Source organism: Pelophylax lessonae (assembly GCF_965119305.1).
Source record: "Pelophylax lessonae genome assembly, chromosome: 13".
Lineage (NCBI taxonomy): Eukaryota > Metazoa > Chordata > Amphibia > Anura > Ranidae > Pelophylax > Pelophylax lessonae.
This window is the reverse complement of record NC_138780.1, coordinates 51,653,191-51,677,976: the sequence shown is the minus strand read 5'-3', so window position 1 is coordinate 51,677,976 and position 24,786 is coordinate 51,653,191. Positions and strand designations below refer to the sequence as shown.

At 42.6% G+C, this 24,786-nt stretch overlaps 1 protein-coding gene across 1 annotated transcript in view; it reads right to left on the bottom strand.

Moving 5' to 3' along the window:
* Positions 1 to 16,534: 16,534 nt before the first annotated feature.
* PALS1 (protein associated with LIN7 1, MAGUK p55 family member) overlaps positions 16,535 to 24,786 on the bottom strand; it is a 239,688-nt gene continuing 231,436 nt past the window's right edge. Inside the window, exon 14 of the mRNA XM_082242942.1 lies at positions 16,535 to 17,817. Within this exon, the coding sequence (XP_082099068.1) occupies positions 17,641 to 17,817 (177 nt within the window). The 3' untranslated portion in view covers positions 16,535 to 17,640. The remainder of the gene's footprint in view (positions 17,818 to 24,786) is intronic.

Here is a 24,786-nt window from a genome sequence, read left to right as displayed (position 1 = left end):
GAACTTGATATTAGCACCCACGTTTGTCAAGTTTGCTTATTTAAACAGTAAATGTATTGTGCACAAGGTATCAACAATTACAAGAAGAAAAAAAAAAAAAACAATCAGGTATTGACGTACAGGTCATTTTTTTCACATCTTAAACTGTTCTCATGTAGCTAAACCACAAATGTAGGTATTACACACTGCAGCAGATGATTCTCAAAGAGCCACCTTTGGGTGTGTTCTTGCAAGATGCACTTTGAAAGGCATTATCCATCATGCAATGAGGTAAAGCTCCTTGTAATAAATGTTTTTTTTATTGTTTTAGTTATAAAATATTCAATCTTAAGAAATCAACAGAAAACCACAAGCCCTTATAACTACGGTAAATGAAGAATACAGGCCTTTTTTCAAACCTCATTGAGCAGGGGCCCTGGTAAAACTATATATTTTTCTTATGTCCATGTCTTTTACCTGCACTGGAAAATGGCATCCTGTGAGAATAATCCCTAATGTGGACGATTTATTTTAGGATACCTAAATTAATTGCAGCTAGTGCAAATACTTTAGATTATGAGGTAGGTTGCCTAGATTATACTGAAATAGAGCTAAACGACTGCCCCTTCATTTCTATAGTCTATATTTTCAATCCTCGTTGCTTCTTCTTAAGAACTGAAGTATAAAGTATGTAAACCCTAACAATGAAATGCTCCTATTTGCCCCATTTTAGTCAGTTCCCTATGCAATCAAAAGCATTTTATTATATCTGTCCCATAAGTGCAAAAAAGTAACCTGTGGATCCTGTCAGAAATTCAGAGCTGTCCTTTTTACAATTCCTTTATTATCTCAAGAAGTCTAATTAGCCCTCCCAGTTCCTAACCTAGACTTCAAAACAATCCAGCCCTATGTTGTGGCGATTAGGAGGGATTATGCAGTTTAACAAAAGACAATTGAGCGGAGCTGACACCATCTCTTGCAATTTTAGTACGGAAAAGGTATTGTGTTGTCAGCCCGCAACAGGAAATCAGGATAGACTGCATTTTTGAAGATCAATAGGTATTTTCTGTACTTGTATGGTTTTTAAATACTTGGGGGAAAAAAATGCATTCATTGCAAAGATTATTTTTCCCCGACATGCAATTTAAAAAGAAATTTAGATCTTCTGGAGCTTTTTTTCCTTTTAACAAAAGAAACTGCTTTATTATTTACCACATGCTGCTATAGCTTCTGATATCTGACCACTTTGGTGCGTAACTTCAAAATCACTTTCCTTCTATATTTTCATGTTTATCTCTATGTGAGAGCAATGTAACAAATTAGGTCTCTCTTCACCTGATCAAATACAGTAGCCACTTCAAATAAAAATATAAATTTGTATATTAGTAAAAAAAAAATGGATATTTGTAGACATTGCTGGTGAAGCTCTTTTGTATTTCTGTTTGAATATTTTGTAAGGAAGCACTCATATATACAGCTGAATAAAGATAGTATCATCTTAAAAAAACAGCTGTGTTTATAGTGGCACTTTAAAGCTACTTACAGACAAGCACGAAGTAGCCTTCAAATGAGAGACCACTGTACAAAAACCAGTTCCATCATTGACCCTTGCTATGAAGATGGGAAGGGGAAGCATTCACAGACTGATCAATCCTTTCTTGGGGAAAATGCTAGCATCCAGCTGGGAAAAGCCAAACTCAACTAGTTTGTTCTTATTCTAAAAAAATAATAATAAAAAAAAGAAAGACAGGCAGGAGATTTTTATTTCAGTAGAGGGACTCCCCAACCCAATCATATACATCCAAATCGGACAAAACATTCATTAATGTCTGTAGGCACCCTAAAAATTATGTCTAGGTAAACTAGTGTATCCTTTAGTGAAAAATTAACAGACAATAGACAAATTAGTTTGTAAGTTTAACTTTCTCATACAAAAACCACACAGTAATTTTACAATTATTCTCAAAATGTATGAAAAAAAATCCAGTCAAGCCTGAGGCTTTTCACATCCAAACTTTGTCAGACATTCTATTAAATAAAGTTGCATTTGTTTAATACTGAAGACAATAATATTAATTTAGAAGGCAATGCCTTTAACACAATTTCACATGCAATAAAGATTTAATAATATCCAGTGTTTTCTATTCTGGTATCATGTATTTTCCAAACTTCACAATTACTCAAGCTCAAGTTCACATAACTGAAATTGCAATGCACAAATGATAAATGAGCATTCAGAAAAGTACAAATTAATCATTTTAAATATCTGAGAGCAGAAAAATTAGATTTTTGATCTACCGTAAAATCCATTTCTCTGATATTCATTGACGAACACAGCTCCTGATATTCTTAACCATTGGGTTATACTGCCCCCTACAGAAGTAGGACACTAGGCAGAAAAAAAAAAAAAAAAAAGAGTCTGGCTACGCCTATGGGCAAGTCCCAGGGGATATACTCCCTCTTTCTGTTATAGGTACTCAAGTTTTGTTACAAGCAGTGCCAGAAGAATACAACTCCACAGAGGGGTGGGTGCTTTGTCCGTCAATGAACATCAGAAAAATAGATTTTTTACGGTAGGTCAAAAATCCAATTTTTCTGCTCTCAGATATTTAAAAATTATTATAATTTTTTACTTTTCTGAATGCTCATTTATCATTTCAAAATAAATAGTTCATTGACGGACACAGCTCCTGATATTCTTAACCATTGGGACGCCGAAGAACATGAGGGGTGAGAACAGCGAAAAATAAATTCCCAAGGTTAACTATAGCCAACCAGGTAAACAGGAGCTCACCTGGAAAAAACAATACACCCTAAAAGAGGACCAGGTCCACTAAACAGCAGCCTGCAAAACCTTGTGGCCAAAGGAAGCATCCGCAGATTCCAACACCATTTTATAGAACTTTGTGAAAGTGTGCACCGGCGACCAGGTGGCTGCCTTGCAAACCTGCGTCACTGACGCCTGATGACGGTAGGCCCAGGTGGCAATGAGCGCCCAAGTAAAGTGCACTTTGACAGGGAAAGGAGGAACCTGACCCTTGATGGAATAGGCCTGAATCACCGTCTGTCTGCTCCGTCTGGAAATGGTCACAAGGGAAGTGGACAACCCTTTCCGTGGCCCATCCATAGACACAAACAGTTAATCTGACTGACTTCCCAAAAGACTCTGTAGCTGCCAGGTACACCCTCATTACCCGGACCACATCCATGGCATGCAAAGCAATTTTCTTTGGATGTTTTGGCCTGGGGCACAGGGAAGGCAACACATTGTCTTCATTAAAAACAACCTTTGGAAGGAATGATGGGCAGGGACGAAGAACCACCTTATCTCTGTGAGCTACAGGGTAAGGTGAACAACAGGATAACGCTGCCAATTCAGACACCCTGCGCTCAGAAGTGAAAGCCACCATGAAGGCCACCTTCGGGGACAGAGTAAGCAGGGGAATCTCCCAAAGGAGGCTTCTGAAGGACTGAGAGCACCAAATTGAAGTCCCAAGGCGGCAACGCAGACCGCACTGGAGGCGCCAAGTGCCTAACTCCCTGAAGAAAAATAGACACCAGGGAGTGTGCGGCCAAGGGCCGTTGAAAGAAGACCACTAAGGTCGACACCTGACCCTTGATAGTACTCAAGGCCAGTTTCTGTCCTACCCCCCTGTTGAAGGAAGGTCATGATCCGAGCCACCGAGATACAGCGAGGATGAACCCCATGAGACTCACACTATGCAATGTACGACTTGCACGTACGATGGTAGATCTTCCTAGAAGTAGATTTCCTAGCTTTTAACAGCGTTGGAATCACCAACACAGACAAACCTCTATCCATCAGCACCTGGCGTTCAACAACCAAACTGTTAAAGCCAGCGACTGTAAAGTAGGATGGAAGATTGATCCTTGGGACAGAAGATCCTCCGAGAGGAAGCTTCCAAGGAACATCAGTGACCAGTGGAACCAGATCGGCGTACCAAGCCTGGCGAGGCCAAACTGGAATCCCTTCTGCCTCAATCTTGCGTAGAAGCCTTGGCAGAAGCTTGAGAGGAGGGAAAGCGTAAATCGGATGATACTAACCCCACAGGGCCACAAGCATGTCTGTGGTGTCCACCAGAGGATTCCATGACTGAGCCACAAACCTATGCACCTTTCTGTTGAGCTGAGGCGCCGAAAGATGCACCTCGGGATGCCCTACCAAAGGCACAACTGATGAAACACCTCCGGAAGAAGGGACCGCTCCCCTTGGTCCAACGCCTGTCGACGGGGATAATCCGCCTGCCAGTTTTCCACCCCAGGAATGTGTATGGCAGAGAGGGCTGGAATAAACAGTTCTGCCCACTTTAGAATGCAGGTTACCTCCAGAGACTTCTTGTGCACCCCTGGTGTTTGACATAAGCCACGGCCATGGCATTTTCCGATTGAATGCACACTGGACATCCCTGAAAATGATCCGTCCAACAGTCCAGGCACAGTCTGCTTGGAGTTCCAAGACATTGATAGGCAGTCTGGACTCTTCCAGTGTCCAAAGGTTCTGAGCAGAATTTTTGGCCAAACACAGCTCCCCAGCCGGACAGACTCGCATCCGTGGCGACCACTGTCCTATGCAGGGGGTGGAAGGATTTGCTCAGCCGAAGTACCCGAGAACAAAGCCACCATATCAGGGACTCCTTCAATCTCCGGCTCAGCCAGGTCTGATTGTCCAGCGACTGCAGAGTCTTGTCCCATTTGGCCAGAATCTCCCTTTGCAAGGACCTCATATGGAACTGTGCAAACGGAAACGCCTCGAAGGCAGACACCATCAGGCCCAGCACCCGCATGCAAGTCCGGAGGGATGAACATTTGCTGGACAGCAGGAGATGAATTGCAGCCTGCAATTTCTGGAGCTTGTCCAGAGGAAGGCGCACTCTGGCTAAGGCCAAGTCCAGAATCAGACCCAGATAGTCCAGCTTTGTGGATGGAACCAGAGCAGACTTCTGAAAATTCAGAATCCAGCCAAACTCCCTCAGAGTTCGTATGGGGTTTTTCAGGTTTTCCACCAGAGCAGGAGACTCCTCTGGTCCGACCGCATCTGGAGTATTCTGTCCAGGTCTGGTCGCCAGTCCTCAGGAGGGATGTGTTGGAGCTGGAGAGAGTCCAGAGAAGGGCAACTAAACTGATTAGGGGATTGGAGGACCTTAACTATGAAGAGCGTCTGCAATCGCTCGATTTAATCTCCCTGGAGATGAGACGCCTGAGGGGGGACATGATAGCAATTTATAAATATCTCAATGGGGATCTCAGCTTAGAAAAAAAGCTGTTCAGTCGAAGGGATTGCATGAGGACAAGAGGGCATACAATGCGATTAGAGGAGAAGCGTTTTAACCTCAGGCAACATGGGGGGTTCTTTACGGTTAGGGCTACAAGATTGTGGAATTCTCTACCACAAGAGGTGGTTTCTGCGGGAAGTATGGTGGCTTTCAAAAGACTCTTAGATGCACATCTCAAGGATCAGGACATTAAGGGCTATGTGAGATGATTACAGCCACACACACCTACACAGGTTGAACTGGATGGACTATTGTCTTTATTCAACCTCATCTACTATGTAACTATGTAACTCCGCTCACAGAAGGAGGTCATCAAAGTAGCCCAGTACCGCGATCCCCCGTTGGTGTAACAACGCTAGCACCGAAGCTAACACTTTTGTGAAGACCCAAGGAGCAGAGGCGAGACCAAGGGGTAACGCCACAAACTGATAATGCACCTCTCCTACAACAAAGCGGAGGAAGCGCTGGTGACCGGCACATATTGGAATGTGAAGGTAAGCATCCTTGATGTTGATAGAGGCAAGAAAATCCATGAACCAATGTCCCCTGCTGCTCTCAGCCAAACTTGTGAAAACATAGAGAGGGGAGAGAAGGACTGAAGCCAGATGCAGTGCTGGATCGATAAAGTATCCAAGTAAGTGTTTAAGGGAGGCTGGGGTCCGTTGTTATTGAAAGTTTTTTTTTTTTACTTTAATGCAGAGAATGCGTTAGGGCCAAATAAACCTCTTGCCTTTAAAAATTACAGATTTGGGGTAATAATGGGATTTTTGTTAATTTCTCTGATGTTCGTTGATGGACAAAGCTCTTCATCTTCTTGACCGTATGGGTTATACTGCCTCCTACAGGAGTAGGACACCAGGCAGAGAAAAAGCTTGAACACGTCTATGGAGCAGTCCCTGGGGGTATACTCCCACTTCCTGCTATAGGTTTTCAGTTTTGTAACAAGCAGCGTCAGAAGGAAAAAAAAACAACTTCATAGAGGGGCGGGTGCTGTGTCCGTCAATGAACATCAGAGAAATGGATTTTACGGTAAGACAAATATCCCATTTTCTCTTTCGTTCATTGACAGACACAACTCTTCATCTTCTTGACCGTAGGGACACCCCAAAGCAGTGTCAAACATGAGGGGTGGGAACAGCAGAAAAAAACAACTTCCCCAAGTCTAAACATAGCCAAACAGGTAACTTGGAGCTCAATTGTAAACAACTGGAGCTCACCTGAAAAAAAACACCCTAAAGGAGGACAAGTCCTCTAAACAGTAGCCTGCAAAACTCTGCAGCCAATCTGCAGATGCCAACACATCCGCTTTATAAAACTCTGTGAATGGGTGTACACAGGGCTTTATTTCAGCGGGAACGCGGGGGAACGCAGTTCCGGCACCTCCAGAACTGAATGTATGTATGTAATGTATGTTGCTGGGGGTCAGTTGTTGCTGGGAGTTAGGTACTTTAGAGGAAGGGGTCTATTGATGCTGGCTACTGAGGAAACTTTTGTTGCTGGAAGGGATCTATTTTTGCAGGTGGAGGGTCTATTGTTGCTGGTAGGGATTTATTGTTGCTGGGGGTGAATCTTATGTTGCAGGGGGTCAATTGTTGCTGGGAGGGATGTACTGTTGAGGGAGGAGAAACTGCAAAGCATACAGGGAATCCAGGAAGTTGCGGAAAGAGATGACGACACTCACAACATGAAAAGGGATTTTTCAAGGAGAAGTAATCTTATATTGGATTGTCAAAAATAACTATTGTTTGTATTGCTATTACAAGGCTGAAATGAAAGTGTATGCAGGGACTATGTTGAAGTCGCACACGACGAAACGCGTCAGGACACAGGCACGCTGTCTTCCGGATGGTCACCGAGGTTTTGGCCGAACTCTGGATCTCACCCATAGGCTATACGGACAGATCCTATGCAGGAACGGTGAGCAGGCCATCACATCGTGATTATCCATTACATGCTTGATTATTTCTATCTTGATGTAAGCATATTGGATTTGGGGGGTTTATGTTTGAGTGTGGGTACTAAATAAAGCTTCTTTGAAACGGTATCACACTATTGTGCCTCCTATCTTTCCAATATTTTATGGATATGAGCTGATCCCTGACTGAGACTGGAAAGCGGAGTTCTTCTGGTGAGAGCAGAGGTGGTCCGGATTGTCAAGGGTTCAAGCAACCAATGCTTACAGGCGTATTTCCATGTTATTTCTGGTGAGTGCCCACTCTTAAGGGGTCACTGATGGTGTGGTGAAGGCTGATACCGGATTAATCATTTCTGAGCACCGGGAGCACCAAATATTTGAGGAATAACTGGTCTTTACCTTAAATAGAGACTGTTTTGGCGGTATAAACTCTCTCACATGAGGACTATATGATCAGGATATGTTGAATACATATTAAGCGCTGCTGAATGTGATTCGTGCTGGACATTGCTTGTTTTAGTATTTATTACATTATATTTTAGATTGTTTTTCTTTTACAGTAGCTGCGATCAGCAACATTTTAGGATATTTTATACCGAGTTTATTTATGGTTACGTGGTTTTTACCCTCAGAATTTAAGCGCTGGGTGAGTGTTTGACAATCCTCCTGTGTTTTTCAACCACTTTTTATTATAGACTAAAAGATCAGCTTGTAGCACTTTATGCCCAAAACCAATAACTTGTCTGATCCACCTAGCAATGGTGCAGTGAGAAACAGAACACCCTTGTGAGATCCCTCAAACTAAAAGAATAGATTCAGATTGCAAAAAAAAAAGGCAGACTCTCACAGTTTGTACCACATCAAGACAGCAAGGAGCAATTTTCCTGGGATGTTTCTGAGCGGGAAGGAAGGAAAGGCAATATACTGATTGAGGCAGAAGGAAGAGGGAGGAAGGAAACTTTAGGCCACAAGACAACCTTGTGTACCAAACAGTTCAGTTCCTGAAGATGTCGCACAATTAGAAAAAACTTGGTGGTAACTTCTGGTGAGGACACATCCAGCTCTGGTAGTTAGTTCCAGGGGAAATCTTGGATGAGGCAAATACATGTACAAGGCTATGGAAGCTGTTTTAGAAGTGTGATTGCCATTTTTATATATTTTTGGTTGAATAAACAGTGCGTTCACTATAAGGAACCCTTTTTTTTTTTAAACGTATGCCACTTGCTGCAAACATTTCAGAGTTTTATAGTAACCACTTAGGGACCGGGAAATGGGAGTATACCCCCTGGGACTGCCCCATAGGTGTGGTTAAGCTTTTTCCTGCCTAGTGTCCTACTCCTGTAGGGGGCAGCATAACCCAATGGTCAAGATGATTCTGGAGCTGTGTTCGTCAAAGAACATCAGCGAAAAGGATTTTACGGTAAGACAAAAAAAATCTAATTTTTTCTCCCCAGGAGTTTGAAAAGAAGATTTTCTTAAAAAGGAAGAGGATTCTGGGCTGTGGGAAAAATGTCCAAAACTTGATGCTGCTCTATCTAAAATGGCTAGAAAATCAGACCTATCGTTTGAAGATTAAAAAAATGAAAAATATATACCAATAAGTGTATATTCATTGGTTTGCGCAAAAGTTATCGCATCTACAAACTAGGGAAAGGATTTATGTCATTTTTAGTTTATTTTTTACCAGTAATGGCGGCGATCAGCGATTTTTATCGTGATTGCGACATTGCGGTGGACAGATCGGACACCTGACACTTTTGAGGTGACCAATGACATTACTACAGTAATCAGTGCTAAAAATATGCACTGTTACTGTACAGACACTGGCAGGGAAGGGGTTAACACCAGGGATGATCAAAGGTTAAATGTGTGCCTAGGGGATGCTTTCTGTGTGGGGGATTTACTCACTGGATGAACACAGAGACATGTGTTCCTAAACAGGAGGAACACAGGATCCCTGTGTTCATCACTGACAGAACAGCGATCTGCCTTGTTTACATCGGCAGACCGCCATTCTGTCTTCATGGGGAGTGAACACAGGTGCTGGACAGACATGACCCGCTGATTGGATCCCCCTCTAGCCAATCGGCGCATGCGCACGCCCCCACTATCTGCTAAACGAAGCAACGTACAGTCGTGCGTCGTTTCACGTACCAAGGCCGACCTGCCACAGTATAACTACAGCGGCAGGTTGGCAAGTGGTTAAGAGTTAAGGATTGGGGGAGACTACCAACGGAGGAGCAGAACTGCACCTAACCAGGAGTGGATGCAAAGAGTGCTATATTGACTCACTAAGTAAAACAAGGTGTCATTAATATCTGGTGAATGTGGTGTGTTATCCTTATCCTAAAGATTCATCCTCTGGAGCAATCCACCTGGGAACACCCTTTTACCAGCACCTTTTCTTTATTTTGGCACAAAACTAATTATGGTAGCTGCATATAACCCATTGTAAAGATCAAATTTCCTGTGTACCATACTGTATGACTAAGAAATTAGCCTAAATCTTTTTGCTGCTAAAGCCATTTTTGCATATTTTATTTTTTACATGGTAAAATTCACATTTTAGGTTTGAAGATTGATTAAAACCCCCAAGATTGATTAAAACCCCCAAAACTTGATATATTTTATAAAAGTAGAGATCTTGAAGAATAAAAAAAATTGTGGTAGTTAATTCTTTGCACACAAACACAATAAATTGCCATTAAAGTAAAGTATAAACGATGAGGTTGCTTTGAGTAAATATTTACTAAACATGTCCAGTCCTAAATTTCAAGCATATATGAAACCGTATGAAATTTTGGTACCCAAAATTGTTCACAGGTGACACTGTATAATCCTTTACAGGTTATCAGTTAGGAGTTAACAGTGAATGATGTTTAAAGAATAAGTTCACCTTTTGTAACGTTACAACCATATTTATGGTGTAACATGTAACAAATCCACTTGCCCCCAAAGTCTTCGTTGTGACAGGGAGTGGGTGACCTTCCACCCCCACTCTGTCACAATCTGAAAAAAATGCGGTCGTGTGGGGCTCTACTTGCCCGGCCGCGTCATCCATTTACAGTGTTCTGTTAATTAAAAAAACAACAAGGCCTTTGCGGCTGTCGGCTTGAAGTTCTCAATGAACTACCACAGTCCTGTTGACCACTGTTGTCTGTACGATGTAGGACCAGACAGCTTACACTCAGAGTCAGTAAGATCCCTGCATTGCACCCACGATCTGCTGATTGTGGTGCAAAGCTTTCCAGGCTCCCAATAAAAAAAATAAATGTATATATTTTTACCTGCAAAAGAGATGTGCATTTATTACCTTTAAAAAGGTGAACTTATCCTTTAATTCATAACTTCCGTGTGTGTCGATACCTAATATGAGTAGCATGATTGATTGCGTTCCTAGATACACACGGCTTACATTCGTATGTGCTAGTTTTGTGGCGGCCCGAAAATGTTTTCTTCTTTTTGTTTTGTATTAATTTTAGGTTATTTCCATTTTTAAAACTTTAATCTACCTAGGGCGGTAATAAACCCCAAACAAAAAATTTTACAAGAATGAATAAAAGCTTATCACTTTAGGCACCCCTGTCAGTGGGAAATGGTTTGTCTCATCATTCTTAACTGATACATTTCAAGGAGAATTTGTTCTTTTGAAAAAAAAAAAAAAGCAGACTTACTGGCAAGATCACCAGGTGAAAACAAAAGAGAGAGAAAAAAAAAGGGCATGTGTGTGGGGAGGGTCCAGCACATTCATTCTAATGTATGTGGAAGTAACTGAGTGGTCATTAATTACCTCCAGTAAAAAGCTGACAGTAGGCTGAACAAGTGTAAACACTATCCCAACTGCTCTAGTGTTTTTACAAGCCTGTGCTGCTGCCAACAAATATTGATGGAAGCAAAGGGGTTAAATCAAGCCCTCACTGACCTCTTTAGCTGTACCGTGAAGAAATTCCTCCTCATGTTCACAACTGAAAGCACCGCTGTTATTGTAGTAGCAGGGACTTGTCAGCCTGCCTGTAAAGAGCAGGTGCTATAAGTTGTTCAAATATAAACAGTAACCTGATTTCAGTATTTCTGTTATCTGTGAGGATGAATTAACATTTAGTTTAGGGGCGGTCTGAAGCAGTGTAGTCTTTTTTCTCACTCTCCTGCATGTGGGCAGGCCCCCTTTGGCTTTCTGTACACTGCAGGACTAGTGAAGAAGGGCGGCTTCAATGGACCAGTCACATGCCTCGGAGGAGAGCTTAATGAAGGAAGAAGGTGTTTTTGTACATTACTGTTCGTATCACTCCGCACATACAGCAGAAAACGTAGTCAAGCTACAAGAGAGGATAACAGTTAAAAACCCTGTTGGAAATCAGGTTACTGACTGCCACGAGCAAGGAAAATAGGATACTTTTGCAGTAGGTAGTCTGCATTCTTCTTAAACTGGGCACACATGGATCAAAAATCATCTAGTTCGACATGGACCATCCAATATCTGATCTGTTTGTAGCCTTCCTGATTCAAAAAAGCCAAAGTTGGAAAATCTCCTTCGATCCCCAGCTTGCAGCCAATCGGCTGCAGTGCTAAGTGTATTCTGACAGTAGGGTAGCCTTACTGTCAGAATACAATAGCACAGCAGGGGAGATTCCTCCGTCCACTTAGTTTGTGTGGATGCAGGAATTTTGGACGAAAAAAAAAAAAACTATGTACAAAATAGCTTTGTTGCACTAATGCTGTTATAAACAATATTGCCTATGTCCTCATGATGTGGACAAGTAGACATGGTTTGCGATTGCTGGCATCCCTCTGTAGGAGGCTAATCTGTAGTGCAAATTAAGTCTTCCTGCCTTCACAAAATATTTACTTTTGCAAGGCTGCTAAATTTCCTCTGGGGTTTCTTTTAAATCTACAGTTCACCCCCATTTTTTCCGTTTTTGATAAATTCTAATAATAAAGATTATCATGTCTCGCAAGGTTTCTGGAGAGGAGATATCTATGTCAAAATTCCCAGATCTGCATAGCAGCTACTTTCTCTTCTATGATTTACAGTAAATTTTTAGAGAACACACCAGTTAGAAAAATAACACCCCTGTCTTTGGAAGAGGGATTATTGGAAGAAAAGCTAACAGCACTGGTCGGGAACACAGATAGGAAATATGATGCAGAGATATTGCCACTGCATTCCCTAATAGTTCTAAAAAGGCAGCAGGTGACAATGCACAACAGGCTAACATATCTCTTCTTGTGCACTCTCCACTTAAAACAGAGATAAAATAGTACAGTGTAACATTACAACTGATGAATAAATCTTCACCTTTCACACAGCAGTGCCCATTCTGAATTTTCCATACAAATTTAGGATTTCTTGCCAATGCCATATTTCATGAGAACTCAACGTAGAAGAGAATTCAGTACCTGTATTACTCATGCTGCACTCGGAACAAAGGAGGAACCAACAAAGCCCAAATGGAAGGCACCATGGAAGTGGTGTATACAGCATTATAGTCAGCGTAGTGTAGTAAAACCATTCTGCTCCCACCCCAACAGGGAAACCAAACAAAACACAGAAATGTGCAGTGTGCTGACTATAAAGCATATTAACTCCAAAACAAAAATGTAAAATATTACAGATTAGGAATCCATAGATGTAGTGACTGAATTAGCTTTCTTTTTTCGGGGGATAAACTTTTTTGTCAAGCACAGAAAAACACATGTTACTTCTGAGCTTAAAAATAAAGAACAAACATTGTTATATTTTTCTCTGTAAACTATATGTCCTTTGTAATAGAGAGGGAAAAATTGTATTTTTGACTTGCCGTAAAATCCATTTCTCTGATGTTCATTGACGGACACAGATCCTGGACATTTGGCAGAAAAAAAACTTCAGGTTACACCCATGGGCAGTCCCAGGGGGTATACTCCCTCTCTCTGCTATAGTCACTCAGTTTTTTTCTGCCTAGTTAGGAGTTAACAACCTAGTTCCTTGCTGTGATCTTTGGTCCTGGCAAAAATTTTTAGATAGAAATTGTTTTCCTCCTGGATTTTTCCTGTAAGATCTACTATTAACTGCCGGACTGGACAAGCAGTGTCAGGAGAATTATAACTCCACAGAGGAATGAGTGCTGTGTCCGTCAATGAACATCAGAGAAATAGATTTTACGGTAAGTCAAAAATTCCATTTTCTCTTTGGTTCACTGACAGACAACTCCTGTCATTCTTAACCATTGGGACGTTCCAAAGCAATGTTAAACATGAGGGGTGGGAAACCGCAAAAAAATTCCCAAGGCTAAACATTAGCCAACCAGGCAACAGGGGCTCAACCAAAACAACTGTAGCCCACGTGAAAAAAAAACAATACACCCTCAAAGAGGATCAGGTCCTCTTAAACAGCAGCCTGCAAAACCTTGCGGCCAAAGGGAGCATCTGCAGATGCCAACACATCCACTTTATAAAACTTTACAAAAGTGTGCACCGACAACCAGGTGGCGGCCTTGCAAACCTGCGTCACTGACGCCTGATGAGGGAAGACCGAGGAGGCACTAAGCGCCCTAGCAGAGTGCGCCTGGACAGGGAAAGGAGGAACCTGACCCCTGATGGAATAGGACTGAATAACCATCTGTCCGATCCATCTGGAAATATTTGCAGAGGAAGCGGACAACCCTTTGCGAGGTCCATTCGTGAGCACAAATAGAGAGTCTGACTTCCTAAAAGACTCGGTAGCTGCCAAGTACACCCTAATTTCCCAGACCCCATCCAAGGCTTGTAAGGCAATTTCCTTTGGATGTTTAGGCCAGGGACACAGGGAAGGCAACACAACGTCTTCATTCAAATGAAAGTCAGAGACCACGCTAGGAAGGAATGATGGACAGGGGTGAAGCACCACTTTATCATTGTGATTTACCAAATAAAGTTAACAGGATAACACTGCCAGTTCCGACACCCTGTGCGCAGAGGTGATAACCACCAAAAAAGGCCACCTTCTGGGACAGCGTAAGTAGGGGAATCTCCCGAATATTTTCAAAGGGAGGCTTCTGTAGAGCGGGAAGCACCAAATCGAGATTTCAAGGCAGCAACCGAGCTCACATTGGAGGGACCAAATGTCGGACACCCTGAAGAAAGGTACACACCAGGGAGTATGTGGCCAAAGGTCATTGGAAGACGATTGCCAAAGCAGACACCTGGCCCTTGATGGTACTCAAGGACAACTTCTGTTCAACCCACTGTTGAAGGAAGGTTAAGATCCGAGCGGAAATGTGCTCCAAAGACTCCATCAGTCACCAGGGGGAACCCACAAAAAAGCATAACACACTGCTAAGAGACGACCCAGTCGCCAAGCAAAAGGCACAGAGCGATCCTCAGCAGAGAAGGACAGGACCCCACCAGACTTACCACCACCCGACACAGGCACCTGCAACCACCAGGAGAATCTGGACTACACATGCGGCGATCAGGAAGTTAAACGATCCAGGGGTCAACACCAGGGGATAAGGAGGGGTTCTCACTGCTGAAATTACCGCCCACAGGGCTCTGATGTCATGGCCTCCACTATATGCAATGTAAACCCCAAGAAAATGGCAGCCAAACTACACAAACATGGCCACTGTGTAAAGGAATACACAGGCTACAACAAAATGGCGGCACCACGAGGTATACAGGGACCAAGAAATGAGAGCCAGGCCTCAAGGACAGATCCAGGCATGACGGGGGGCCCTGGTAGGAGCACCCACCAGGTACAAAACCCCCCCAGTGCACAGTCGATCGTCCAGTCGCTGGCAACGCACCCCCCCATCACCAGTTAGCACCCTGCCCCCATCCCAGGCCAGTGACCAGACCACCCAAACAGCCCCAGTGTATGTGTGTGTGGGGGGGCAGGCTGAGGGACTCGGCAAAAACAGAGGGGGGGTGCCTGTAGGAAGGCAGGGACCCCGGGGGTCCGACTGTCCCAAGGAGGGGCCTACGTCCACCCTAAAACCCTCCAGGGGCAGAGGGGGACAGCTACTCACCATACCAAGAACCAGGTGGACACCGATCCAGACAGATCCACCTTTCCATTGAAATGGGGGTTGTCGGCTAGGAGAACGCTGCGACTCAGGTCGAGGCCAGGTCATATGCGACCGAGCGAGACATTTAACTTGCAAGGCCAGCCCCCGTCTATCTAAAAAAAATTTTGCCAGGACCAAAGATCCCAGCAAGGAACTAGGTCCTTACTCCTGACTAGGCAGAAAAAAACTGAGTGACTATAAGTATGCCTAGTGTCCTACTCCTGTAGGGGGCAGTATACCCAATGGTCAAGAATGAGAGGAGCGGTGTCCATCAATGAACGAAAGAGAAAAGTAAATACGATTAAAGTCCAGTCCGTGTGACAACTATGACTCCTATAAAGACAGTGAAGAAACAAAATGTAGCCAAGTGGGGGGGGAAAAAACAAACCAATGCAGGCACCACTTCAAAGGACTGATAAAGCTGCAAAACATAACATTTTTCATCTGTGTCATCCAGAGAAATTACATGTACATTCATTCTGTGTGAACTAAACACAGAGAGAATAGGGCAAAATCAAATGTTCTTAAGATATTTTCTTTTCTGGCCAAATGTTCTTCAAATATAAACAGAAGTAAAGAGAGGCTCATTCATAAGGGAAACACTAAATTGGGAAAATATTGCATTATGGCCTCTAGATAGAGCTAAGGATTATAGAAAATAAATAAAAATAGTGTAACAATTTTAGAGAACACTGGAGGGAATTAACATGTAAACAGGGATCTGGTAGTAGTATAATTAACATTTGCAAATTCCCTCCAGAGTTGTTTTGCACTGTAACATTGGATCTATTCTTCCGAAAATAATATGTACTTCCCATGGTCCTCAGCTCTGTTGTGTAGCCATTATATGCAGTATTTTCTTGGTGCAGTATTTTCCTGAAGCACTATGTTAAAATGTACCCATCTTTACTACAGCCCACTATATTTGAAGAATTTAAGAAAACTGCCTAACTGCCAAACATTAGCTTTTGCTCCATTCTCACAACAGGTGGTCAGTTGCCACAGAAATAATATACATGCAGTTTCGCTGAATGAAGAGCGAGGTGTGTGACATACACACCTTGCTTTATTACTTACCCTACCTCTGTCAGTTAATGTTAATTTCATTTGAGGAAAAAATGATAAACCCATACAAGGTGTATTTGTTTAATATGAATCAAATGGGCTAGATAAATACAAAATAAAGTTATATAATAATTTAGGCTGCTGTTGGCCAAAACCATCAGCTAGAATCTTGGCCTCCCTAACTGCATTACAAAAGGAACAGATTGCATCGGGTTGCTATGGACAAACACTTTTCCTTTATGCATCACAGATGCAGATTTCATTTATATTAGAATTTTTTAACTAATTGAATATGTTTCTTTGAAATTTATCACTAAGCCTGAGCAATCTTAACACCGATATGAAAATTGTCTTTTTGAGCATACCTGTGACAATATTTGGAGTGGAAAGGTATCTATCGTAGTGTTCATCACCTGCAACCGAACAGCCCAAGTTTATTTCAAGGAAAAAAAAGTTTACATTCTTTTCAATCTGTAAAACAAGATTTACTGCTGGCATGAAGTTTTGCTACAAAATGGAATGTTTTCAAGTCACAGATCATTAAAAACAGAATTTGCTCTTCTTTAAAAATAGTGGCAGAACGTTTACACTCCAGCATGTGATCTGCCATGTAGATTTCTAAATCACATTGCTAAAACACAATCTATAATGTTTTTTCTTATGTACATCCAGTTATAAGAAAATCCCAATGACTTCTTTAAAAAGTGTTTTTTCTTATCATCAGTGTGAATATAAAACCACACTATAGTTTTCACAAACCACTTGGGATTGGCTAGTAGAGCAGACAGAATATGTGCTTTTGTTTCTTTAACAGTATTACAAACCAGCGGCATGTGCTCATTTTTCTTGAACAGTATTACAAACCAGCTGACCAACCAATCCCCTGGAGGTCGGAAACTTATTTTTGTTAGACACTACCAGGGTTGTTAGTGGATAATCTGAGTAGGATTTATAGTTTATCTATTATGTAGAAATGTATGTTTGGATCCTACAGAGAAAAGATTAGAGAGCATTCTTTCATGGCAGTGACTGATTACGTACATTTTTTTATATATACCACAAACGCACAGCAGCCAAGCCCTATTCATCACTGAACGTACACAGGCATTATATTCCATTTCAACAACTGATCTGTTCACAAATTGTGGACCAATTTACATCAGTTTCTGGGTACTGGCAGCATAGCTACTTATATGTAGACTATGTCTTAGCCTGTGGTTGGTCAACGTGCTTGGAATCCACTTGAATGCATTTTGAATCCTAGCAAAAAAAATTTCCTTTAGAATAAAAATGGATTTATTCTTCTTAACATGCGCTGCAACTTCCCTTGCTTGCCGTTTTTGGAACACATCTTTTTGTTTTTTCATCGCAACCAGGAAGATGGAACCCACTGAGGCTCTGTGTCCAATTTATTGATTATCCGAAGTAATTCCTGATAAGCCTTGTCTAGGTCAGTGTTTACAATGGCTGTGTCAAAGTAATGCCCATTATTTTGCTCCATTTCTCTTGCTTTTTCAATTATTTCTCTTAGTTCCTCTGGCTGCATGAGAAAAAAAAAAAAAAAAAAATGTTATAATCAACGATATTAAGATGTGGATACATTTAATTCAAACTATGAAAAAAAAAAAAAAAAGATAAATGCATATTTATACTCTGCATGAAAGGGGGGGGGGCATAGCAGACCATTGGATATAAAATGTATATAGGAGGTTGGACACTAGCCAAATAAAAACATTTTGTTAATATTTGTGTGGACATTTTTCAAGTATTTTATTTAAATTGCCAGCATGTCTCCCAGTGTCAGTTTACCGGTTTTCGCTATGTACAGCGAATATGGCTTTAACTAGCATTGAGGACCTGTAGTCGTGGAAACCTTCCATCAAATGGAGACTGCATACCACTCCCCTGATCTCCCGAATGGCAGGCACTCTGAGCGACTAGCGAACGCTGGTCCGGATCTATGGCAGTGCGATGCAAAATCCACTGTGCAAATGTATATTAGTCAGTCGGAGCCCCGGTATTCAATGGTGAAGAAAAGTTTGTGATGTGGAATTATTATCGCTGGTAGCTTTCGATTATGCTCGATCCACACAATTGAAATACTGCTGCCATTTCCTTTGCAGATGTAGTCTCATTTACTGGAACAGTAGCATATCCCACTAATAAATATGGTTTTTATGAACTATATTATATAGAATTCACTCTAACAGGTTAGGACAGGAGTGCATGCGTATGTATTGGCGCAGCCGTGTTCATAAGAACACATGCTAGTTCCATTGTATGGTCCCATTGTTAGCAATAGTGCATGGTTTCTCTTGCACCCAAGGGCTGGAAACTCATGCACATGGCTCAGTTTGTCCATTAACATACACTCCCCTTTTCTTTTGAACTTTTGAATGTATGCATGTCTGTGATTGGTTGTATTGTATAGTCGCCACCTCCTATTGTTTCCTGACTATAAATAAACAAGAGTCCTGTGTTGGAGCAGGACTTATTCTGTTGACATCGACCGTGACACAGCATTTTGCCCGTTTCTCTCTTTGTCGCCGAGCGCACTAGGATTCCTTTATAGAAAACAGCTCTACATTGTACTTTTCAGTGCAAGGGATTAATGGCACTTTTCAGCGCAGGGAAATTCTCCGCGCTCTAGGGAATTTCTATGCTCCAAACCCCATTCATTTCCACCACATGTATCACCTACAGATACCAAGTAAGCAAAGAAGTTAGAGAAAAAAACAAATACGACCTTTTCAAAAACACATTACCATAACAACATGCCCATCAAGCAGCATAATAAGAATATGCAGTGGGGAAAATAATTTTTTGATCCCCAGCAGATGTTGTAAGTTTGCCCACTTACAAATAAATGAAGGGTCTAATTTTTATCATAGGTGTATTTTAAATGATAGAGACAAAAGATCAACCAAAAGTCCAGAAAAAACACATAAAACAAATGCTATAAATTAAGTTGCAGTTCAGTGAGTAAAATTATTATTTGATCCCCAAGCAAAACGTGACCTAGTACTTGGTAGAGAAACCCTTGTTGGCAAGCACAGAGGTAAGATGTTTCTTTTAGTTGGTGACCAGGTTTGCACACATCTCATGAGAGATTTTGGTCCACACTTCTTTACAGATACTCTCTAAATCCTTAAGGTTTCTTGGCAACTTGAAGTTTCAAACCTCTCCATTCATTTTCTATATGATTAAGGTATGGAGACTGACTAGGCCACTCCATGACCCTAATGTTCTGATTCTTGAGCCACTCCTTTCTTGCCTTGGCGGTATGTTTTGGGTCATTGTGATGCTTGAAGACCCATCCACAACCCATCTTCAGTGTTCTGGCTGAGGGAAGAAGGTTCTCATGCAAGATTTTACAATACATGGCCCCTCAATGCGGCAAAGTCAGCCTGTACCGTTAGCAGAGAAACAGCCCCAAAGCATCATGTTTCCACCTCTGTGCTTGTCTGTAGGGATGGTGTTCTTAAGGTCATAGTAAGCATTTTTCTTCCTTCAAACACAGCGAGTAGAGTTAACCACTTAAGCCCCGGAGGATTTGGCTGCTAAACGACCAGAGGGCATTTTGCGATTCGGCACTGCGTGACTTTAACGGACAATTGCGCGGTCGTGCGACGCTGTACCGAAACGAATTTGGCGTCCTTTTTTTCCCACAAACAGAGCTTTCTTTTGGTGGTATTTGATCACCTGTGCGATTTTTTGATCACGCGCTATAAACAAAAAAAGAGCGTAAATTTTGCAAAAATAGCAATATTTTTCCCTTTTTTTTATATGAAATTCCCCCAAAAAAAAATGTAAAAATCAAAATTTTTTAATATTTTCGGCCAATTTGTTTTATGCTACCTATGTTTGGTAAAAAAAAATCGCAAAAAGCGTATTTTGATTGGTTTGCGCAAAAGTTATTGCGTTTACTAACAAAGGGAAAGATTTTTGTCATTTTTGTTGTTTTTTTTTTTAACGCGTAATGGCGGCGATCTGCGATTTTTTTTGCGGTACTGCGACATTGCGGCGGACAGATCGGACCCTTGACTGACATTTTTGACACTTTTGGGGTTACCAGTGACATTTCTACAGTAATCAGTGCTATACATATGCACTGTTACTGTAAAAATGCACTGGTAGTGAAGGGGTTAACTTTATTTGAGAGGGAGGGGCTGTGTGTGTCCCTAGGGGCGTGATTCTAACTGTGATTGGCTGTGGCTTCAACTGTATGCAGAGTGATCAATGGATCTACATAGTAGATCCATGTGATCAGCTCTCATACAGAGAGGAGAATGACAGGCAGCTTGTTTACACAAGCTGCCTGACTATCTCCCTCTCCCCCGCCGATCGCAGAGTGGCCGGCGGCGATCGGGTCCGCCGGTCACGCGCGCGGGGGGGTCCGTGACCACGCGGGAGCGCGCCTCCGGCGGCGCGCGCTCGCTCCCTAAACCCTCACAGGCGAGCGACGTAGACCTACGTCACTTTGCCTGTGAGGGGCTGACCGCCCACGTAGATAGTCGTGCGGCGGTCGGCAAGTGGTTAAAGAGGAAGTAAACCCTCCTCTGCAACTTTTACCTATAGGTAAGCCTATGATAAGGCTTACCTATAGGTACTGTAAATATCTCCTAAACATGTACCGTTTAGGAGACATTTACCTTACATGCAGCCAGTGACATCACTGGTGCATGCGCTCTGAAGGAACAGCCGCGTGCCATGACTGTCAGCTCCCGCGCGCGGGAGTGACGTCACCGCGGCTCCGGCCAATCAGATGGCCGGATGCCGCGATCCCGGAAGACGGGCGACTGAACATGTCGCCCGTCATACAGGTAAGCGGGCGGCACGGCGGGGGCTCGTTCTAAGGTAAGTATTTCATAATGAGCTAGTATGCGATGCATACTAGCTCATTATGTGTTCCTCATTCAGGCTGAAAAAAAAAAAAAAAAACCTTGTAATGGGTTTACAACCTCTTTAATGCCAAAGAGCTAAATTTTAGTCTCATCTGATCACAGCACTATATCCCACTCTTTTTCTAAATCATTTAGATGTTCATTGGCATAACTGTACTTGTGCCTTCTTGAGGAGGGGGACTCCGCCAGAACACTGAAGATCGGTCATGGGTGGGCCTTTCAGCATGACCCAAAACATACCACTAAGGCAACAAAGGAGTGGCTCAAGAAGAAGCACATTAAGATCATGGAGTGGCCTAGCCAGTCTCCAGACCTTAATCCTTTAGAAAATTTATGGCGTGAGCTGAAACTTCAAGTTGCCAAACAACAGCCAATAAACCTTACGGATTAAGAGAAGATCTGTAAAGAAGAGTGGACCAAAATCCCTCCTGAGATGTGTGAAAACTTGGTCACTAACTACACAAAACGTCTTTCCTCTGTGCTTGCCAACACAAGTACTAAGTTTGCTTGGGGATGCATTATCCTATTTTACTCACTGAACTGCAAATCAATTTAGAACATTCATATGTGTTTTTTCTGGATTTTTGGTTAATACTCTCACTCTATAATCTAAAATATACCTAGGTTAAAAATTATAGACCCTTCATTTCAAGTGGACAAACTTACAAAATATGCAGGCGATCAAAAACATTTTTTTCCCCACTGTATTTATAAATATATAACAATTCTGCTCTCTAATACACTCTTGCACAAAAAGATTTTTCATCAGGTAAAAAAAATAAAATAAAATAAATGTTTCCCAGCATTCAATGGGAGGAAAAAAAAAAAAAAGTCTGTAAAGAAATTGTCTTTGTTTCTAATTTTTAGGGACTCATTAAGGATTGGAATAGTACCACTGGATTGGCGTAGGGCCAATGTGGTGCCTATATTTAAAAATGTATCAAAATCTTTGGCAAGTAACTATAGACCTTTTAGTTTAACTTCTATAGTCGGGAAGGTATTGGAGAGTTTAATAAAAGACCACATAGAGGAGTTCTTGCTGGAAAAAAATATTTTAAGCAACAGACAGCACGGATTCATGAAAGACAGAAGTTGTCAAACAAACCCGATTTCTGTTTATGAGGAGGCAAGTAAAACCTTGGACAGAGGGGCGGCTGTGGACATAGTATACTTAGATTTTGCAAAAGCGTTCAACACAGTTCCCCACGCATGGCTAATGTGTAAGGTAAAGTCTACTGGCTTGGAAAGATCGGTTTGTAATTGAATAGAAAATTGGCTAAAAGATAGAATTCAGAGAGTAGTGGTTAATGATTCTTACTCTGAATGGTCTAAAGTTATCAGTGGTGTACCCCAAGGTTCAGTGTTGGGACCCTTACTTTTTAATCTCTTTATAAATGATATAGGGTCTGGGATTAAAAGTAGCATTTCAGTCTTTGCAGATGACACCAACTTTGCAGTGGAATAACTTCTTTACAGGATGTCTCCAACTTACAAGCTGACCTCAATGCACTGTATCATTGGGCAACTATGTGGCAAATGAGGTTTAATGTTGATAAACGTAAAGTTATGCACTTGGGGGCCAATAACTTGCATGCATCATACATACTAGGTGGAGTAGAACTGGGGGAATCCATAGCGGAGAAGGATCTGGGTGTTCTGGTAGATCATAAGCTTAATAATAGCATGCAATGCCAAGCTGCTGTTTCCAAAGCAAGCAAAGTCATTTCTTGTATTAACAGAGGCAGGGACTCCAGAGAGAGAGAGATAATTTTGCCCCGGTACAGATCATTAGTAAGACCTTAGCTGGAATATGCAGTTCAGTTTTGGGCACCAGTTCTTAAAAAGGATATCGGGTAACTGGAGAAAGTGCAGAGAAGGGCAACCAAACTGATAAGAGGCATGGAGGACCTCAGCTATGAGAAAAGATTAGAGGAACTGAATGTATTCTCTATTGAGAAGAGGAGATTAAGGGGGGATATGATCAACATGTATAAATACATAAGGGGTCCATATAGTGAACTTGGTGTTGAGTTGTTCACTTTAAGGTCAACACAGAGGACAAGGGGGCACTCTTTACATCTAGAGGAAAACAGATTTAGTCTCTAAATACGGAAAGGTTTCTTCACCGTAAGAGCTGTGAAAAGGTGGAATAGACTTCCTACAGAGGTGGTTCTGGCTAGCTCATTAGATTGCTTTAAAAAAGGCCTGGATTCTTTCCTAGGTGTACATAATATAAATGGGCACTAAAATTTTTTTTTTTTAGGTAAAGTTGATCCAGGGAATATCCAATTGCCTCACGGGGGATCAGGGAGGATTTTTTTTCCCCTGCTATAGCAAATTGGATCATGCTTTGCTGGGGTTTATTTTCGCCTTCCTCTGGATCAACAGCGGGTATAGGATTATGTATGTGGGATTGTACGGTTGGGTTTTCAATACTGTTTTTTTTTTTAACTGGATGGACTTTTTTCAACCTATGTAACATGCACAGCAGTGGCGGCCGGTTCATAGGGGGCCCAGGGACACGGTCTATGGGGGGGTTTGCACCCCACGTGCGCCAAGCAGAGGCGCCGATTGGGGGTCATCGGTGCGCAGAGCAATGCGCCCCGACACTCCGCACTGTAGTGCTGTCCTGGCTGTGATTGGTCCAGACTCCAGCCTGGACCAATCATACAGGAGGACATCCCGGGTGACGTAGCGTGGGGGCGGTGCGTGCGTCAGTCACTCACCGTCCCGGCGTCACGTCATCACCTTCCCACCCGCCGTCAGACAGACAGAGAGGAGGAGCAGCGGGCCGGCGCGCGGGATCGAGGAGGAAGAAGAGGTAATTCGTCTTGTCTCCAGAGTAGTCCCGGCCGTCAGCATCAGCACGTAGCCAGGCACCGGGAAGTGCGAGTCGACTCGGTCCGGTCGTCGTGACGGAGGTAAGTGAAGTGATGCCTCAGAATCAGTGCCTCCCTCCTCTCTCTCCTGTGTGCGGGCAGCGGGACTGCGGACTCGTGTCCGTCCGGCGGTGGGGAACTTTGCAGACTCAGTCAGAGTCTGTCTGTCTGAGTCTGACCAGGCCAGCCCGGCAGCCAGGACACCTCTTCTTACTCCGAGTCCTCCATCTCCAAGCCAGCAGCAGCCAGCCAGTCAGTCTCCTGGAGGATAGATGCCAGCCACAAGAACCATGATGTGTTGGGAGGATTGGGAACCATCTTATACCAGGCCGCTGTGTGCCATTTACTATTAATAAATATATAGTGCCAGGCCAGCAGCCTGCTTAGCAGTGAGTGTACACAATATAAGACAGTGCAGGCCAGGCCAATTAAATTGTACATCAGGTAAAGTGGTATGCTAACTTAGCATAGCACTTTACCTGTGTACAATGTAATTGGCCTGGCCTGCACTATCTTATATTGTGTACACTGCTAAGCAGGCTGCTGGCCTGGCTGGCACTATATATTTATTAATAGTAAATGGCACACAGCGGCCTGGTATAAGATGGTTCCCAACTTGGGAACCATCTTATACCAGGCTGCTGTGTGCCATTTACTATTAATAAATATATAGTGCCAAGCCAGCAGCCTGCTTAGCAGTGTACACAATATAAGACAGCGCAGGCT